General features: G+C 37.0%; 1 protein-coding gene across 1 annotated transcript in view; it reads right to left on the minus strand.

Annotated features, from left to right (window-relative positions):
* The window catches only part of LOC112048097 (leucine zipper putative tumor suppressor 2 homolog), a 144,956-nt gene that overhangs the window by 108,504 nt on the left and 16,449 nt on the right, over nucleotides 1–20,003 (minus strand). The window contains exon 2 of the mRNA XM_052885004.1: nucleotides 13,779–13,892. Within this exon, the coding sequence (XP_052740964.1) occupies nucleotides 13,779–13,874 (96 nt within the window). The 5' untranslated portion in view covers nucleotides 13,875–13,892. The remainder of the gene's footprint in view (nucleotides 1–13,778; nucleotides 13,893–20,003) is intronic.

Below are 20,003 nucleotides of genomic sequence, written 5' to 3' on the forward strand. Positions count from 1 at the left end.
TAACACGGTTCGATGAAACCGCTCAATTTCAACAGAAGTTTGCTAATGGCTATATTAACTTTTAGAATGGCTTTTATCATTTGTCAAAAATGCTAAACACTAAAACCGCAATGATTGTGACAAATCGTCGCTTTTAACCCGCGGCCGCACATTTGTCAAACGAGGGTAAGTTAGAAATGATCTTTTAAATCATTTTAAATTAAGAATAGGATTGGTAATGCTACACTTTCGCTTCTTCTGTTGCGAGTGAAAAATTGATGTTTTGAAAAGTAGGTTGGCCATAACATATTTTAATTAATAACTAGTCCTAATAATAATTTGATTTATTACATTTATTAAGAGCAGTGATAACCCAGTGGATATGGGATCCTTCGATTCAGAGGGCGTTGGTTCGTTTCCAGGCCATACACCTGCAACTTTTCAGTTGCATGTTAAGAAATTAAATAAACGATGAAGGAAAAACATCGTGTGGAAACCTGCATACCTAAGAATTTTCCAGTGTGTGAAGTCCGCCAATCCGCATTCGGTCAGCGTGATGTATGTAGAGAGCAGTGATAGCCCAGTGGATATGACCTCTGCCTCCGATTCCGGAGGGTGTGGGTTCGAATCCTGTCCGGGGCATGCACCTCCAACTTTTCAGTTGTGTGCATTTTAAGAAATTAAATATCACGTGTCTCAATCGGTGAAGGAAAACATCGTGAGGAAACCTGCATACCAGAGAATTATCTTCATTCTCTGCGTGTGTGAAGTCTGCCAATCCGCATTGGGCCAGCGTGGTGGACTATTGGCCTAACCCCTCTCATTCTGAGAGGAGACTCGAGCTCAGCAGTGAGCCGAATATGGGTTGATGACGACGACGATGTATGTAGCCTAACCTCTCATTCTGAAAGGAGACTCGTGCTAAACAGTGATGAAGTCGACATCGCTCTACCCAAAAAACCGAAGTAACTTCGGTTTTCATTTCTACGTTGTAGATGTCTCTAGGACTAGGACAAGACACTTTGCATCTTCTGTTATCATACGCTAGCTAGGGTTTGGAATACCCTTCCCAAGTCAGTGTTTCCTGAATCTTATTAATCTTCCGGAATCTGATTTAAACAAGAAAATAGGCACCTTCTAGCGTGTCCCATCTTAGACATTTACCATCAGGTTATATACCTAATGCTCAAATGAGCCTATTATCGTAAAAAACGAGTCCCAAAAAACCGATTTATTTTATAGTCAGCCCATTAAGCATTTTCGGTGTTATGCCAAAAACGTGTTTTGTGTTTTGTAATAGTTGCCAGTTGAATGGCAGTGAAAGTCCAGGGCACAACACGACCACCAGCGTCCATTGTGGCCAAACGAAAGTGCTTGAGGTCGTATCGGAATGATTTGCGAAATGGCATCAAAAGCATCGTTGATAGATTGATGACTGCTGAATAGTATTGACAAAACTTAAGTAATATTTATATTATACCAGCAGACGCCCGCGACAGCGTCCGCGGGAATTTAGTTTTTCGCAACTCCCTTGGGAACCATGAATTTTTCCGGGATGAAAGGTAACCTATGTGTTAATCCACAGTAAAATCTATTTCCATTCCGATTGTAAGCCAAATCTGTTCAGTAGTTGTGGCGTTAAAGAGTAACAAACATCCGTACAAACTTTCGCGTTAATAATATTAATAGGACTACAAATTAGCAGACGCCCCGCGGAACTCGCGTAGTTCCCGTTCGTGTGAGAATAGGCGAATGAAATATAGACTATTACACTCATACATAACGTGGCTTTCTATTGGTGAAAGAAATTTTGTAATCAGTTCAGGAAATCCCGATTTTACACTTCCAAAAGTATAGTTGTTTATTTTGTATGACAAACAAACATCTGGGATGTATACTCGTTTATGTGGCGGTAAAAGACTTAAACACCTAATACTAAGATATACGAGTAAGATTCAAATTTGGAATCAAAACTTTGAAAATACAAAACTTATTTTTTTTAAGACTAAGGTCTCACAACGCGCTTAGACTTTCCTGGAGTTCGATCCCCATCCATAGGATTATTTTTGTGCAAGCCAAAATGGCAGTTTTATAACCTTTAACTTGAACTTTAGGTTATAAAAAGTGCAATTTTGGCTTGCAGAAAATTAAAAAAATACGCCTCCCATAGAATTTTATTCCGCGTCTTTTATTTTTCCTTCTATTCTAACGATTTCGGAAAGGATTTTTGTCCTAGACTAGTCTATATAAAATATCATCTAAAAACATACATTATGTTGGGATAGTCAATTTGTCTGTCAACAACGCAACAGTTATTTTAAATTTAACGACGCTCTAAACGCAGATCTATTTAGGCCTTTCCGTGTAACATTAGTAGTCTTTCTTCCCTATGTTTAATTTTATTTTGTATACCACTTCCCTGAAAAAATAATGTTAACCTCATGTAGCAGATTATCAGAAAAATGAATCATTTCGTGTACATAACTACATACATATCTTTTTCCTCACCGGAAAGCGTAGTGTTGGTCGACCCCCCACTAAGTGGACTGTGGACATCAAGCGAGTTGCAAGGAGCCACTGGATGGTGGCGGCTCGAAACCGTTGTTTTTGAAAGTCCATGCTAGAGGCCTAAGTCCAGTAAAGACGTCTCTCGGCTGTTAACGATGATGATGATGACATATTTTTTGGAATTAACTGACCAAAAAGCCCACCTGATGGTGAGTGGAAATCTATTGCCTAACCCTAAAAGAGCAATATTTGCTGCTTTACCTACTAGGAGGATGGATGACATTAAACGGGTTACGTGAAGCAGCTGAAGACCGTGGAAGTAAAAAATAATTTATACTAATATTATAAAGCTGAATTGTTTGTTTGATTGATTGATTGAACGCGCTAATCTCCGGAACTACTGGTCCTATTCGAAAAATTCTATCAGTGTTAGATAGCCCATTTATAGACTATAGGCTTTAGGCTATATATTATCCCCGTATTCCTACGGGAACGAGAAACACGCGAGTGAAACCACGCGGCGTCGGCTAGTTTATGATAAAGATTGAAGATGAGTACTTTCTAGGACGAGCTTTGTCACAAAAAGCTCTACTACTCATTATAATAATACTTCTTGTAATAATATTATCTGAAACATATTACAGCGCCATTAAATTCTTTTATCATTATCAACCCATATTCTGCTCATTGCTGAGCTCGAGTCGCCTCACAGAATTAGAGGGGTTAGGCCAATTCTTCGCCACGCTGGCCCAATGCGGATTGGCAGATTCCACACACGTAGAGAATTAAGAAAATTCTCTTAATTCTAAAATTCTTTACCTTAAGTGAAAGGTTTTGGCAGCGGTTTTTCTTGTTTGTTATGGTCTCGGCTATAAAGTTTATCTTTCTTGCAGTTTATTGAATAACAGTCGTAACGAAATAAAATCTCAATTAATTGACGATAATTGTCAACTGAATTAATTTTTATGTATTTTTAATTAATAATTATTCATTAAAAAATTATAATTATTTTTTATTTTAAGTAAGTTGTGTTTATTTTTACCCACTTTATATTGAAATGGCATATTACGTATTTGGAATACGTTAGAGGATGTTTGTGTAAAGTTGTATATTTATATCATTTATATCCAAAACCACTAATCCGATTTTAATGCAGTTTTCGGTGATTGGTCTGGGTTAGGTACATTCTAAAGAAACTCGATAGAACTAAAGGTAAAAATATTTTTATTCTGCCATAACTGTTTTTCTCTATGGCAAATATTTTTTTTACAAATTTGTCCTTGACCTACAATCTCACCTTTTCGGATTATAAAACACGATATCATACCGAACACTAAATCGCTTGGCGGTACGGTACACCTTTGCCCAAAGGGTGGTAACTAGCGACGGCCAAAACCTCCCACTAGCCAGACCTTTACCAAATAAGGAAACCTCAATCGGCTCAGCCGGGGATCGAAGCCAGGACCTCCGTCTTGTAAATCCACCGCGCATACCACTGCGTCACGGAGGCCGTCAATGGTTATTTGAATTTTACGTGTAATTCACACATCTGCCTTGTTGTATGTAAACTACCATCAGATCATCGCTCACTGTCAATACACAAAACAACAAATATCTTCGAGGGATACTTACACTTTCCCTAATTCGATGCGCATCGTTTATCTACTGGCCCATGTTATTTTCCGCTTTTCGTGACTCTCTATGTACTTACCTACGCTTCAACATCGAGTGCTTTAGCCTGTAGGCTATATTTTATCCCCGTATACCTATGGGAACGGTAACGGCATCTGTTAGTTATCAGTATACTAGCTGACGCCGTGCGGTTTTACCCACGTGGTTCCCGTTTCCGTAAGAAAACGGGGATAATATATAGCCTATAACCTCCCTCGATAAATGGGCTATCTAACGATGAAAGAATTTTTTAAATCGGACCAGTAGTTCCTGAGATTAGCGCGTTCAATCAAACAAGCAAACAAACAAACTCTTCAGCTTTATAAATTAGTATAGATATATTATATAATTATATAGATTTCAACTGGCCACTACAGGGCCAAGACAACCCATATTAACCGAAGAAAAGAATGTATCCTTAGTTTCATCTATACTTATAATAAATCTGTAGAGAGAGGTAGTCATCCTCCTCCTGACAAGTTAGTCTGATTACATCTTAGATTGCATCATCACTTACCATCAGGTGAGATTGAAATCAAGTGCTAACTTGTAAAAAAATAAAAAAAAAATTTGTATAGTCTCTATTAATATATAATCCTGTATAGTATCTAATCTTAATATTTGTGTTAAGTCTGAAAGGTTCTAGGATTGAATTCTGCCCGTTGCATTAATATAGATATAACCTTAGAATACAGAAAGAAACCTATTTTTTTATTTGCTGCCGAAGAGTAAAGCTGCAGTCTTTCATTTTCCTAAACCTATCATAACCTATGAATAACACATAAAATAATTTTTAGAATCCATTTTTTAGTTCCTGATATAAGCCTAACAAAATCTTCATATATTAATAAAGATAACAAAAGGAAATAAAATCAAAAAATCATTTTGGAAAATTCTTTAAAAAAACCTACCTACAGCGGCGTGCACTTCATACATGCGATAAAGCACGGCATACCACAACAAATGGTTTGGTAATGCTTATTAGTGCACATTTTCCCAGTTTGGTTACATTGTCTTACTAGTGCATACCCTGATCTACAACCTTATCCACGCCCCTGCCTACCTACAGGAGTATCAATATAGAAAGGCAAAAGTAATGATCTACTTAGACAAATTGGGGACGGCCATTCCCTTCCCCGTACAATTGCAACAAAACAAACGATCGATTGAGATTTCCAATTAAATTGCATTACAATTAATGACAGAGTAGATTCTGTCGTGACTGCACTCTCTTAGTCCTTCCCCACGCCAATACAGTGCTTTTGCAACAATAAACTTGCACAAGAGTTTAAATTAAATTCAAAATTCCAGTAATACTTTCCGAGAACTGAGAAATAGAGAATTCAAGAATCCGAAAATCTCAATGTATTTGTATGAAGGGTGAGATTTCGTTTTTTAAACTCAAGAATATCTATCGAAGAATACTAAAGCGATCATTACATTTACTAACAGTTACTTATCTATTACATGTAATAACACTTGTGTCCTGAGGGCCTAGTGGAAGTTTAACACTGTGACGATCACGTTAACGTAAACGCGAATTTCTAAGGAATTGAAACAGCGCCATCTAGTGGCACTACTGCGCAAAGAGAATAAATTAATATTCTAGAAGTACTGTTAAAATGATCATCAAAAGGGAAGGGTTTAGCAAGGTGGGAGTAAAATAACTAGTTAATAATATAAACAATGGTATCTGAGACCACACGCGTCATCTAACAGTAAACCCGCATCAGCTCTGATAGATCTGATACAGGATAATTACTGGATACTAGATGGAACGACTATGCTAAACGCCAATTAGCAACTTTCATGTACCGTCAGCAGGAAAAGATAAATCTTATCATGAGTTTTATATGAATTTATTATTTTTTTTATACTCGGCGGATGATGTGATCCCGGTTCGGCAAAAGAAAATTTTTTTTTAAATATTCAGTCTTATACAGTTAGTTGCGGTTGTGATAATACTAAAAGTTTTATTATAGGACTCAAAAGGTGATTACAAATATAAGAAAACTAATGTCGAACAAAGGTTATGATTCACAACACTTGTCAGGACAACTTAATTAATAAATCAAACTGTACCCAAAATAAGATCCTAGAATGGCAGAGAATGACCTTGAGTGGAGTCACGTACTTGCGAACGATGTGTGTAGGGTTAAAGGATCCTTTGACTGATATCAAACACTCCCCTTTTCCACTCAAGTCACTCTCCCCGACTATCCCAAGTAACCCATAAAGAATTACACAACAAGAGATGTGGACGGCTCGAACGCCACGAGCACACTGAAGCCAACACGAGATCGAGCGACATCATATCCGTCACAGACTACTATTTCCAACACTAAACGGCGATAACATTCGGCCATCCTGGTGGCGCATCCGTCCCTGGATCGCGTTCGTGTCTGGTGCAGTTGCGTTTACACTGACAACTTGAGCGTGTACAAACCACTATTGAAGGTCGTGTATGACTCATTTTTAATCGAATGAGTGTGTATGGGCCTTGTGTATCTAGGGTTACGTATAATTCAAGTCACCAAGGTATATGTACGACTTATTTTTATCGAAAAATGGCAGTAGGGTTACTTCAATCCGGTAACCCAAATTCACTAAACGTTGTTCGCGTCTTGTCATAATATTAAAACGCAAAATTTCATCGAGGAAACCGTGAAAAGTAATTTCTAAACAATTTCCGTCAATACCGTCAACACTAAATTTATCCCATCAATACTTAAAACTTCAATTCACAATTTACATACTATGCTATATGAACTTTCGAGTTTAACAATATCGTTATGTAAAATTTGGTGTACCTACTATATTAATTATTTTGTTACCCTCTTTTATGAAAAATGTTCTCTCAATCTAGTAGATTAACAAAGAAATGTAAAACGATTGGCCTGATTTAGGGTAGTTTAAATCTAAGTCGTTATCTTTGTTTACTATGTGGGCACAAGTTCTTTATCCCACTTCTGATATTATAGGACTCAAAAGGTGATTACAAATATAAGAAAACTAATGTCGAACAAAGGTTATGATTCACAACACTTGTCAGGACAACTTAATTAATAAATCAAACTGTACCCAAAATAAGATCCTAGAATGGCAGAGAATGACCTTGAGTGGAGTCACGTACTTGCGAACGATGTGTGTAGGGTTAAAGGATCCTTTGACTGATATCAAACACTCCCCTTTTCCACTCAAGTCACTCTCCCCGACTATCCCAAGTAACCCATAAAGAATTACACAACAAGAGATGTGGACGGCTCGAACGCCACGAGCACACTGAAGCCAACACGAGATCGAGCGACGTCATATCCGTCACAGACTACTATTTCCAACACTAAACGGCGATAACAGTTTATTTACTCGAGCGTCGCGGAGATGTATTTACAATAAATAATAGGAAAAAATCCTGCGTACAGGTGCAATTTCCGCTTTCAGCGGTGGGAACAAAAATTACAGGCTTCAAAGACAATTTTTTATTTTTTTCTGCTTCTCAATAAATTTTATTATATCAGGATCTTATAAATAAAAAAAATATATATCACTCATGGCTCGTTAACAGAAATACAAGGGTTTTATTTTAAAACTTTTTAATCCTTAGTTACACTCAGGTCTTCAGATTTTCTAAATGCACATTTTATACTATTAACTAACTTACTTTATACTCGTTCTTATCTGACGTGCTGAATGAGTATTTTTTCAGTTATTTTTTTGGGTGCCCTAAGCGTACCAAACAATATCGAGGGCTCATATTTGGTGGAGGTAGTGAACAGCATAAAAAAGATTCCTGCTCATGCTTATTTGACGTGCTCGAGTAAAGCCAAAACCACCTCAAACTCAAACTCTAAAACTCAAACTCCCAAAGCCACCTCTTCGTTCTTCTTCTTCTTCTGCCTCTCCGACTAGCGAAGGTTGGCAATCAGTTTCTTGAACTCGTCTCTATCCTTCGCGAGGCGAAATATGAATTATCACTTGTCACTCACACTCGAATATTTTGAGTTTTAAGTGGTTCACGTAATACAAAATTAATTTATTCAGCTACCTAATACATATGAGTATTTTCTCTTTAACAACTTTTTGAAAAACCAGTTGACATATGAGCTGATAAGGTTGATTTATGTCTTAATTTTAATAATTATAACGTAAAATTATATAATAAGACTTTCCATTCGAATCACAAATTGATATATTTTCTTATAGTAAGTAAATTTCAACAAAATTAAGCAATTTTCAAGAGTAAGTACATATGTATGTATACCATATGTAGTTATGTGTACTGTCTAGTATTAGTTCCGAAGGCAGATTCTTTATTATAACAATATAATTATTACATACCTACTAATAGGCCTCAGGCGGCTTAACCCGCCTAGATCCAATTCCCGTGGGAATACGATACGGGAATAAAATACTCGTAAAGCCTATTTTACTAACTGATAATGTAGCAATCAAATCTGACTTTTTATAATTAGTTAGTTTAGATTATTACTTGTTTACTGAAATAATATTTGACTTGGCTTTTTTTGGAGATGCAAAGTGGTAATTTTTTTTGTCAACGGTAATGATTTTAACACAATGTAATATCTGTGCTGTTAATTAATTCCAATAAATGATTGACGACACGTATAGCGGAGTTTCACTTGTAAATGCACTTTGCAGCCTTGTATTTACTTTGCAAATTGTTTTTGCAAAGTAAATACAAGGCCGCCGCGCGGTTTCACCCGCGTAGATCTCATATCTATTAGTGTATCGCGATTTAGGTAGTAACATAAATAAAATTATAAATAATAATAAATTATATCGATTGGAATTCAAATACTGTAATTAAGTTAATGGTCAGAATTGCTTACATTATATAACAATGGCAATTATAAGTACTTTAACGTACGTAACCCGTGGATTTCAATTTTTCACAAATCCCATGGATTTTTCCGGGATGAAAAATAGCCCATGTGTTAATCCAGAGTAAAATCTATTTGCATTCCAAATTTCAGCCAAATTGCTTCAGTAGCCGCAGCGTTAAAAAGCAACAAACATACTTACACAATTACACACACAAACTTTCGCCTTTACAATATTAGTGTGATAAAAATTAAAATTTTAACTTTTATCTACTCGCACATCTGTAATTTCGTCCTCATTAATTTCGAGTACTGCATTTCGTTCACTTGTTTTGCGGGATTGAGTAACAAACATACAAACTGATTACTGGATACCCAATGATTTAGTTTTATAGGTACATACCTATTACCTTATAAAAAGTACCGAATATACATATATTCGGTACTTTTTATAAGGCAAAACAACGATTGTCATCTAGTTAAATATAATATTACAATCTCTGCTACACGGTTAAAATGAGATTTCTGTACATGATATTCAATTAATTTCTATCCCTTTAGTCATACAAGAAAATTACATGACACGTGATGGCAGACCGACACTTCCTTTTGCGATGTTGAATGTAAATTAATAACATGAAGAGGTGACTATGATTCATCATAATGATTACTTTGTATTATGAACATCATTTACATTTTAAACGTTGTTTTTGACTAGCGCACGCCCGGTTTCACACGCGTAGTTTTTTTTTATTTATTAAATACAAGTTAGCCCTTGACTACAATCTCAGCTGATGGTAAGTGATGATGCAGTCTAAAATAGAAGCGGGCTAACTTGTTAGGAGGAGGATGAAAATCCACACCCCTTTTCGGTTTCTACACGACAGCGTACCGGAACGCTAAATCGTTTGGCGGTACGTCTTTGTCGGTAGGGTGGTAACTAGCCACGGCCGAAGCACCCCACCAGCCAGACCAATTAAGAAAATCTCAATCGGCCCAGCCGGGAATCGAACACAGGACCTCGGTTTTGGAAATCCACATCCACATCCACATCAAAATGGAGGCCGGTTTCCTTAATTGTTTCAGGTCTGGCTAGTGGGGGGAGGCTTCAGCCGTGGCTAGTTACCACCCTACCTACAAAGACGTACGATGTCGTGTAGAAACCGAAAGTAGTGTGGATTTCATCCTACTCCTAACAAGTTTGCCCGTTTCTATCTTAGATTTCATCGTCACTTACCATCAGGTGAGATTGTAGTCAAGGGCTAACTTGTAGAGAATAAAAAAATGCAAAAAAATCAGAGCTCACCTACATTTTTTTCTCATCTTATGTCAAAATACGTAATTCAGATCTACTCACAGTATCTATCGGATTTTCCTTTTAATACAAACTTCTCATGTCTGCCTATTGTCAATGTTTGATATAGTTATTATCTATCAAACATAATTGTTTAACTTTGTTGTTCCGACATTTATTTTTAAATTTTAATTTTAATTTAAAACAAAACAAATGATGCCTATTATATTTTATTTATAGCTCAAAAAAGAGAAAACGTTTCCGAACAATATGGGCATTTGAAAACATAAAGATGCGGGCCCATTTGCATCGATAATGCCCAATCCAAGTGTGCCAGTCCGGCACTGGGGCGCGGCACACTTCACACGCCGGTTTTGTTCCTACCAATAGCCATTTTGGTAAAGCGTTTGTTCTAACAGCCTTTACAGGTTCCGCGTGTTAGATTACCTTTTGTATGGGCGGAAATATAGCGGCATATTTGCCTTAACATATACCTTGAAAGGTATTGTAGGCTTAAATGGACCAGAACATAAGAGCTGTAAACATAAAAAAAAACAGTCGTCGTTATCAACCCATATTCGGCTCATAGTTGAGCTCGAGTCTCTGAATGAGAGGGGTTAGGCCAATAGTCCACCAAGCTGGCCCAATGTGGTTTGGCAGACTTCACACACGCAGAAAAAGAGCCAAAGCGCTATAAGTAAGTCCTCCGGGCCCTACCATAAGTTCTTAAATCCATTTTGATTTCATAATAATCCGTATCACATAACGAAGGCTGTTATTATTATGAGTTTACTGTTTGTACATTCTGTGTGTGGCATTCTATGTATTCTATGTACATTCTATGTATGGCATTGCAACGCAAAAAGGAACGTTTTGGAAGATTTATAATAGAAAACTGATTTTGTGAACCAGTTTTTTAGCTATAAATGATGAATATCGGATAAACTATTTCGAAAATATCAGCGTCTGTTAAAATAAACGGGATTTCTGACACAGTCGTCTTTCTAAAATATTACAATATTTACTGTTTTTAAAAATTGACAATTTGAAAGGTTGTGTTATATGAATAGTAATCGACCATTTCGAAAATTTCGCCGTCGTTCCAGTATAAGGAACTCCGGTAATTAGGCAATAAGGCAGCTCGCAGAGCATCTGTCTTGCTTCGTCGGCTTTCTTATCGACCAGTTTAAAAGCTTTAACGGTACAGCGTCGAAAGTGAGGTGTAAATCAAATCGGGCCGACTCTTGTCGCTTTCAACCGGGTAAAGCTGTACGCACATTGTGCGTGACGTGTTTATTGGAACGATGTTCTTTTATTGCTATGCTAGTGAACTGGCAAAAACCCATATTACAACCCAAATTGTAACCCATAATGTCAATTATTTTCAGTTTCTGTAGCACCCACGACTATAATTGATCGCGTGGGCACTGAAAAAAAAAAGAAAAAAAAAACTGCCGTTTGCTTTTCAGAAACGTGAGAATAATTGACCGTCAATGGCGATCTTAAGCGTTTAACAAAGTACCGTGGATAACAGAGAGTTAGGAGGCTGATTTATAGATGTAATGTGCTATAATGTATTTTTTAATTTTTACGGAATAGCGTTAGGAGGCTTACGTATTTTCTCGAAAGAAACTTCAATGTCTATGTAAGAGTAAAGGTGATTCACAAGGCTTTGATTTTTTTTTGTAAACTAGTGTAAATTTGCCAAAACCTTTTACCTTAGAAATCTATAGTTGAGTTTTTAAGCTATACGTATTTTATAAACTTTGTACCAAGTAGGTACCTAATCTCATTTTTAACAAAAATCAGTAAGTACTAATAAATTAATATTAATTTCAAAAACAGCCTTATATCGGAACAAATAAATACACAATACTCAGACGTAAATATAATAAAAATAAAGAATATAATTTTATTTTGTAATGTTTTACATTAAATACGCATTAGCATAATTTAATTGCATTAAATTAACATTGAACACAATTTACGTTTTATAACACTTTTTAAATGAATTTCAGTGTAAGATATTTCATTGTACAAAAATTACAATATTCTTCCTGTGAAATTATTTTTTTCGCGATTACACCACACTGATAGACCACGATCGGTGGAACATTTTTACATAAATGATTACTATCTAGTTAATTTTCCGTGAGTAGCTTCATCTTGATGCGACGCTCAACTTTTTATTTACGAAAATCCTTGATTCTGGTAGCTAACTGAGTTACCAGGTAATGAAAATGTCTGAGCGTCGAAACGCGATAATGTACCACGCAATTTGTAGGACACTGTGGCTGTTAAGCTGTATAACTATTAATTAGCAACAGTAAAAAAAATATCTGGTCAGTAAACGGACGGACAGATATCAATACATTTCTAGGCCAAACGTTCTTAGCTACGCATGTATTTATTCTTATTATTTCCTTAAAACAATAACCTATATCATTGTTTTGTATAGTGAGACTGAGAGGTGTACAATCAGCATTACTTGACTTGATAGACGGCAGTTTCGTCGCCACCAGACTTCGAGGCTCGAACATTCTTTTTTATCAATGACAGGTTTACGCCTGACCGTGATCTCACTTGATTAACATTATACTTTTAATACAGTCTAACCTACTAGAAGTATAGCACTACCTCGCAATATATGAAGGAACAGTTTTAACAATTTCAATTTCTTTTTCGAAGAAAAGGAATAAATAACACCTCACTGATACCACAGAATATAATAAGTAAAGTACGAAAAGTGTTGTAAAGTACGCGGCTTATAAGTATAATAGGACTCCAAAAGTGATTACAAATATAAGAAAACTAATGTCGAACAAATGTTATGATTCACAACACTTTTCAGGACAACTTAATTAACAAATCAAACTGTAACCAAAATAAGACCCTAGAATGGCAGAGAATGACCTTGAGTGAAGTCACGCACTTGTGAACGATGTGTGTAGGGTTAAAGGTACCTTTGACTGTATACAAACACTCCCCTTTTCCACTCAAGTCACTCTCCCCGCCTATCCCAAGTAACCCATAAAGAATTACACAACAAGAGATGTGGACGTCTCGAACGCCACGAGCACACTGAAGCCGTCCGTACCGCAAGTCGTTGTAACGCGGCTATAACAAACCTACTAGAACTATTGTTTTGCTCTCCCTCGCAATATATGAAAGAAAAGTTTTAACAATTTTAACTTCTTTTTCGAAGAAAAGAACTCAGGAGTCGAGACTCACTTGTAAGCAGTGGTACGAATAGTGTTGCGGTTTATAAGTTGAACTATTTTTGTTTGCCGCGCTTGTTGTACGATGTACCCTTTGAATGAATGAATTTTTTTGAAAATTGAATTTTCAGGGTAGGCAGTAGATTGGTGGTGGTGGTGGAGTGGGAGTGGATGGCAGTACATTTTACACAATTTGTAAATAATGCATGCCCTAGTTACGCACCTTGTGCACGCCACTGCTAAACATTAAGATTATTAAGTACTCACATTGCCCAGGAAGCCGCTGCAGGGTTGGATGGGCGGCGGCAGCGGGGGCAGATCGGGAGACCGGCGCGACCGCGTGCGCTCCTCTGTCAGGCCCATCTCACTCACTATGCATCACTGGGGACAAACGAAACACAGTATTAGATATTTCATCTATTTAAGGCGGAATTATATTTGTCTGACGTGTTATGTTGTGACGCATCAGAACAGAATCAGTTTCATTTTTGTATGCGGCACATCAGAAGTCATCACGACATGTCACAACACATACCTAAGTGTAAACGTTTACACTAATGTATGTTAAATATTCTTGGTCGCTAACTATGGGCCTCATAAGAAGGCTCAGAGTCACACAGCGGGCGATGGAACGGGCTATGTTAGGAGTATCTTTGCGTGATCGAATCAGAAATGAGGAGATCAGCAGAAGAACCAAAGTCACCGACATAGTTCAACGAGCTGCGAAGCTGAAGTGGCAATTGGCGGGGCACATAGTTCGAAGATGGACGTTGGGGTGCCAAAGTGCTGGAATTGCGACCCCACACTAGTAAGACCCCCCACCAGGTGGACTGACGACATCAAGCGAGTCGCAGGGATTCGCTGGATGCAGCTGATGCTGGATATAGTCTGTGCCAAAGTTCAAGACAGTCGTGCGATTCTAGTATTTTACACTCGTCGACGAACTTAACACCTATAACACGAATTTATTTTAACTCTACGTTTCTTCTTCTTTGTCGCTAGAAGACAGTGGTCGTGGTCATTATTTATGTGTGGTGGCAAGCCTAACCTATCCGTCGCCTCCCGTAGTTTAAATCTCGTCTTTACGTTTAGGTATAGGATTCTAAAATTAAAATGTAGGTCACGTCACTAACACAAGTTGCAATGAAAACAAACACACGTCACACAGATTAACTATTCAAAATCGCAATGCTGCAAAGTTGCAATCCGCCGAAAATATTTATTGCAATACCCACATTAGATGACCGCAAAAACGAAAAACATACATACAGCCGAACGTAGAACCTCCTCCTTTTTGGAAGTCGGTTAAAAATCACTGCCACTTGATGCAATGGATAATGTTTTGAATCGTAAACTGAGATACTTAATTACGCTATTATCATTACGATCATCGTTACAGAGTCACAAAATGATCACACTTCATTATTGAAGCAGCGATAGTAGCTATGAACTCATGACGATGCAGTATTTTAAGATGATTGAGGGCTTATTTTGAAAAGGTACAATTTTATGCCATCCATAGGTACATCTCAGTTTCTGCGCGGCATTATCTTGGCGGTAGTCTAGCCTTAAGGGGCCTTGTCTAGGGGGTCAGAGACGATCGAGATAAAACACAAACAAAAAAACATTCTACCTTAAAGTAGATAGGTAGTTTTAACAATTAATTTAATTCTACCTACGGTACTTTTTCTTTTTTTTAATATTTTTTTTACCTACAATACTTATGTGGTGGGCACATCCTTCCACATTGAAGATTGCTTAGGTAGGGTATCAAGCTACATTATTCCGGCACTGGCCGATTGTAACAAGCCAAGACTGATGCCTACCAGAAGGTTAGGAGTAGGTAGCTACTCAGTACTTAGTAGACCACTAAAATAGGTTAATTATGACGATACCATATTCATTATCATCATCATTAACAAGCCATTATTGGCTCACTGTTGAGCACGAGTCTCACAATGAGAAGGATTAAGCCTTAGTCCACCACGCTGGATGCGGATTGACAGTCGTCACATCATACATGACAAATATCAAAATTCTCAGGTATGCAGGTTTCCTCACGAAGGTTTTCCTTCACCGTTTGTGACACGTGATATTTAATTTCTTGATGCCATATTAATAGCATTTAATTAAAAAAGAAACAAATACAATTATGCTAAAATACCACTATCTCAGTAAATATTCATAAAGTGTCTTATTTATATCTGTGTCATGTTACGAATGAGACGTCTTCATATTCTAATAAGCTCATTAGCGTGTTATTTGAATGTAAAGTTGTAGAGGTGGAAAATAAACACTCCGTTACGTTGTTTCAGGTTTGTGGGACGTTGGGGGCAGGTTGGAATCCTTGAGAATGTAAACACTTGCTCAATAGTGTCGAGCAACGATATTTTACACTATAGACATGTTACATGCCTACATCACCGCAAAAAGTGATCCGAATTTAGCTACTGAGCGAACACATGCACAATTTTGTCTTAATTCCATTATATATTTATGTATATATAGTTTTTACACTTCCTGAACACGCTTCAACATTGTATTGATATTTAGATATTATTTGTTGAAATAACGTTCGTTGTTTAATAAGCGGCTAAATGAAATTAGGTCAATTTTCCACATTTGTCCGCCTCAGTTTTGATACGCTAGTGCCTCATCTCTAGTCTATACTAATATTATAAAGCTGAAGAGTTTGTTTGTTTGTTTGATTCATTAAACGTGCTAATCTCAGGAACTACTGATCCGATTTGAAAAATTTTTTCATTGTTAGATAGCCCATTTATCAAGGAAGGCTATAGGCTATATATTGTCCCCATATTCCTACGGGGACGGGAATCACGCGGGTGAAACCGCGAGGCGTCAGCTTGTACAAAATATAATTATAAGTACATGCCTACAAAATTACCGCAAGAAATGATTCGAATTTAGCTAATCCACTGAACGCACACATGTACAATTTTGTGTTTACTTACATTATATTTTTAAGTATTTCATTATATATTTAAGTATATAGTTACATTACATTTTTAATTATCTATATATAGTTTTTCCTCTTCTTTAACACACAACTCCACATGTAGATAATATTTAGGTATTATTTGTTTAAATAACGTTCGTTGTTTAATGATCGACTAGATACAATTATGAACATTGGTTCGCCTCAGTTTTGATGCGCTAGGGGCCTATCTCTAGTATAAAATATCGTTGGTGTCGAGTTTGTTATCGGAAATCTGTACATGTTTAATTACATGCATTACACTCCCGACTATTTGATCAATGCAACTAATTCATTTTTGGTTTAGTGACTATTAGCAAAACGCGTACTAAAACAAGTAATATTTTAAAGAAAGGAAGAAAAATAAAGATGCCCTTCTCTGCTGACTGTAAACTACCTCCCTGCCCAATTTCATCTTTGTACGCCAAGTGGTTTTCAAGATTTCGTGATGAACTTTCACATTTATATATTGAGATTTTATAGGTAGGTAGTTTTATGGTTTCTGAAAATAATAATTAATACATATATCCGTGTGTAAGAATGTTTGTTACTCGATCATGGTTCAGCGTCTGAACCGAAGTGGATCAAATTAGGCATAAAGAATTATCATACTCTGCAATAGCACATAGACTAAGTACTTAGGATATCTCCTTGTTCACAGACAAAAATAAACCCTTAAGAAACTTCCAGTTAAACATTAGAGTTAGCAGACTCGAAAATCCGAAAGTCCTGGATTCAATTCCCGACCGTTGGTTGCACTACAATAAGCAAGCCAGAAGTTTGCACAGAGATGCTTTCCGAACTTTATGGAATTCCGCGTGCTATTTATGTCATCGAAACAAGTAAAACTCGATTATGTCAACGGATTGCGGATGTAGGTGGGATATGATTAGAAACATGGCGGCCGAGGTCGACTGTTCACCTATCGTAAGGTGTGTCACATTTATGAGGTCAGCTCTTTGGCACAGTCACTGGTTTGAACGGAGAAGTCCAGGGTTTGGTAGCTCGTGTTAATTTATTATGAGAATAAGATTCGAAGGGTTAAGAACAGTGCTTACCATTCCTTTGATTGTGATTTGGAATCTATGATTTATTATTTTTTACCGATAAGCCCTTGACTACAATCGTACTTGATGGTAAGTGATGATGGGATCTAAGATGGAAGCTAACCTTCATTATTTAAGTAATTGTAGAGGGGAGATATCAGTGTTGGTATACATAAGATGGTATTTCATGAATTGAGCTCAGTTGCTTGTTAGGCAGCGTAGACACCGTCACGCTGCCAGTCGCATTACTGATTTTGTGCAATAACGTTTTGTGTTGTAATTATTGTTTATCATAAATTGTTTAGTGTGAGCATGCAGGGCCAGCCCGTCCATACGGCGAACAAGCCATTTTGAACGTCAATTTTTGTTATGATTTAAAGATGATGAAAGTCGCAAACTTAAAATTAAAGATCGTGAATTTGAACAATAAAAAAAGTATGAATGAACACAAAACGCCTAAGGCGATAAAAGAAATCAATAACACAAATAGACATTCACTGAACACAAGTGACATTGGCATTGGACACTTGACACCAAATTTCTCTATCTCCTACACAGACGTACCGACATATACATTACAAGTATATTCATAAGTACCTAAACTTGGTCAAGTAATTCAACCATCAATAATAGAAATGAATCTGTAAGTTTTTATATTTTATATAATTTCACACTATCCCACGTCAACCCGCATTGGAGAGCTAAGCGTAAGCTCCATGTTCCCTCAACTAAAAAAAATAATATCCTATATGGAGGATGGTCTGGTCCTGTATAAAAATAATATAATATACTCATAATAAAACTGGTCGAATTCAGTACATTTATTCGCAATTTGAGATTTTACTTATACCATTTGTAACAACAAACGTTAGCGTGGCATAACGGACGCCAGCGCCATCAAAAATCTATACTTATAATACTAATTCTGTACATTTTGTACATTCTGTACATTTTGTACATTCTGTACATTTTGTACATTCTGTACATTTTGTACATTCTGTTCATTTTGTACATTCTGTACATTCTGTATATTTTGTACATTCTCTACATTAAACATATTTTGAAAATTTTTGGTGGGGGGCATTATATAATCGATACTGAAGCTAAAAATATGATATTTCGATTTTTTGTCTGTCTCTCTGTCTGTCCGTGTTTTTTTTTGTTATTCGGGCATCACACTGAAACTACTGAATGAATTCAAATGAAACTTGGCACGGTTTAAGACTATAATACGGAAAAGTTAAAGTGGTGAAATGGGGCTTGAAAGTTTACATTGATTTCCACGCGGACGAAGTCGGGGGTGTCCGCTAGTCGCAGGCTATAGTTCTAAAATGACACTTCGTCTGAGGCGGTCGGTGCGGTACGGCCGACAGCGTATCTGAGAGATAAATTACTGTTATCGGGCATCGGAACATGCCGTGAGAACCGATCGCCGACAGACAACACTCGTGCGTGGACAATATTAGATAACATCGGAACATCGAGACAAGGAAATGTATTTACGTGCGTGAAAAAAGTTTTCTTTACGTTACGTTACGTTTTTTAGTTTATGTTCGGCCAACTAGGTAAAAAATCGGTACTCAAACTACCGATTTTTTACCTAGTTGGCCGAACATAATCCATGATATTGAATAAAAAGTATTTAATCTATACTATGTATAAAAGCGAAAGGTCACTCATCACGAAATCTCGAAACTGCTTGACATACAAAATTGAAATTTGGCAGGGAGGTAGTTTATAGTTATGTAGTCCGCTAAGAACAGATTTTGCGAGAGGGCCAGATTAAGGATATCTGAGGGCGGATGAAGTCGCGGACGTCCGCTATTTACACTCGGGAGCGCCCGGGAGCAATCATACCTTAGCGTGCTGAGCACTGTTAAAATGGACACTCTTTCTTTAAAAACTTCAAGTTACTACAACAGTCTGTGTAGCAAACTAATTCCTTTGTGTTGTAAATTTCAAAAATTTGTCTGGAATCAACTAGGTGGGTACACTAGGTCTCGCAGGTAGTAAATTTTTGGAACTGTGATAGTTTTAGTTTGGGATGATACATGTAAGTTGTGTAACACTCACTGTAATTACACGGATCAAAATGAACTTTATGAATGTAAAGGTTAACAAAACAAAAATAAATGAACACAACTCTTAAAAAAAGTTTAATCGAAAACAAAACAGTGGTGCTCGGGCGCCCCTGAGATCGCGGCGCCCAGGTGCGACGCACTCGCGCACCCCTTGCACTTTATGTAAAGACGCCTCTGGTTACAGGTAATTGGTAATAGGGCGTGCTAGAACAGGTCCTACAGAGGGCTGCTCTTTGACCGCCAATCTGAGGTACATTGGCGCAGAAGCTCCTGAAGAGTGTAAAACTAGACTAGAAGTGTGTATGACAATAATCAAAGAACAAAGTAACAAACCCAAAGAATCTCAAATTAAATCCGGCCGTACTACCAC

Source organism: Bicyclus anynana, chromosome 13, assembly GCF_947172395.1.
Source record: "Bicyclus anynana chromosome 13, ilBicAnyn1.1, whole genome shotgun sequence".
NCBI lineage: Eukaryota > Metazoa > Arthropoda > Insecta > Lepidoptera > Nymphalidae > Bicyclus > Bicyclus anynana.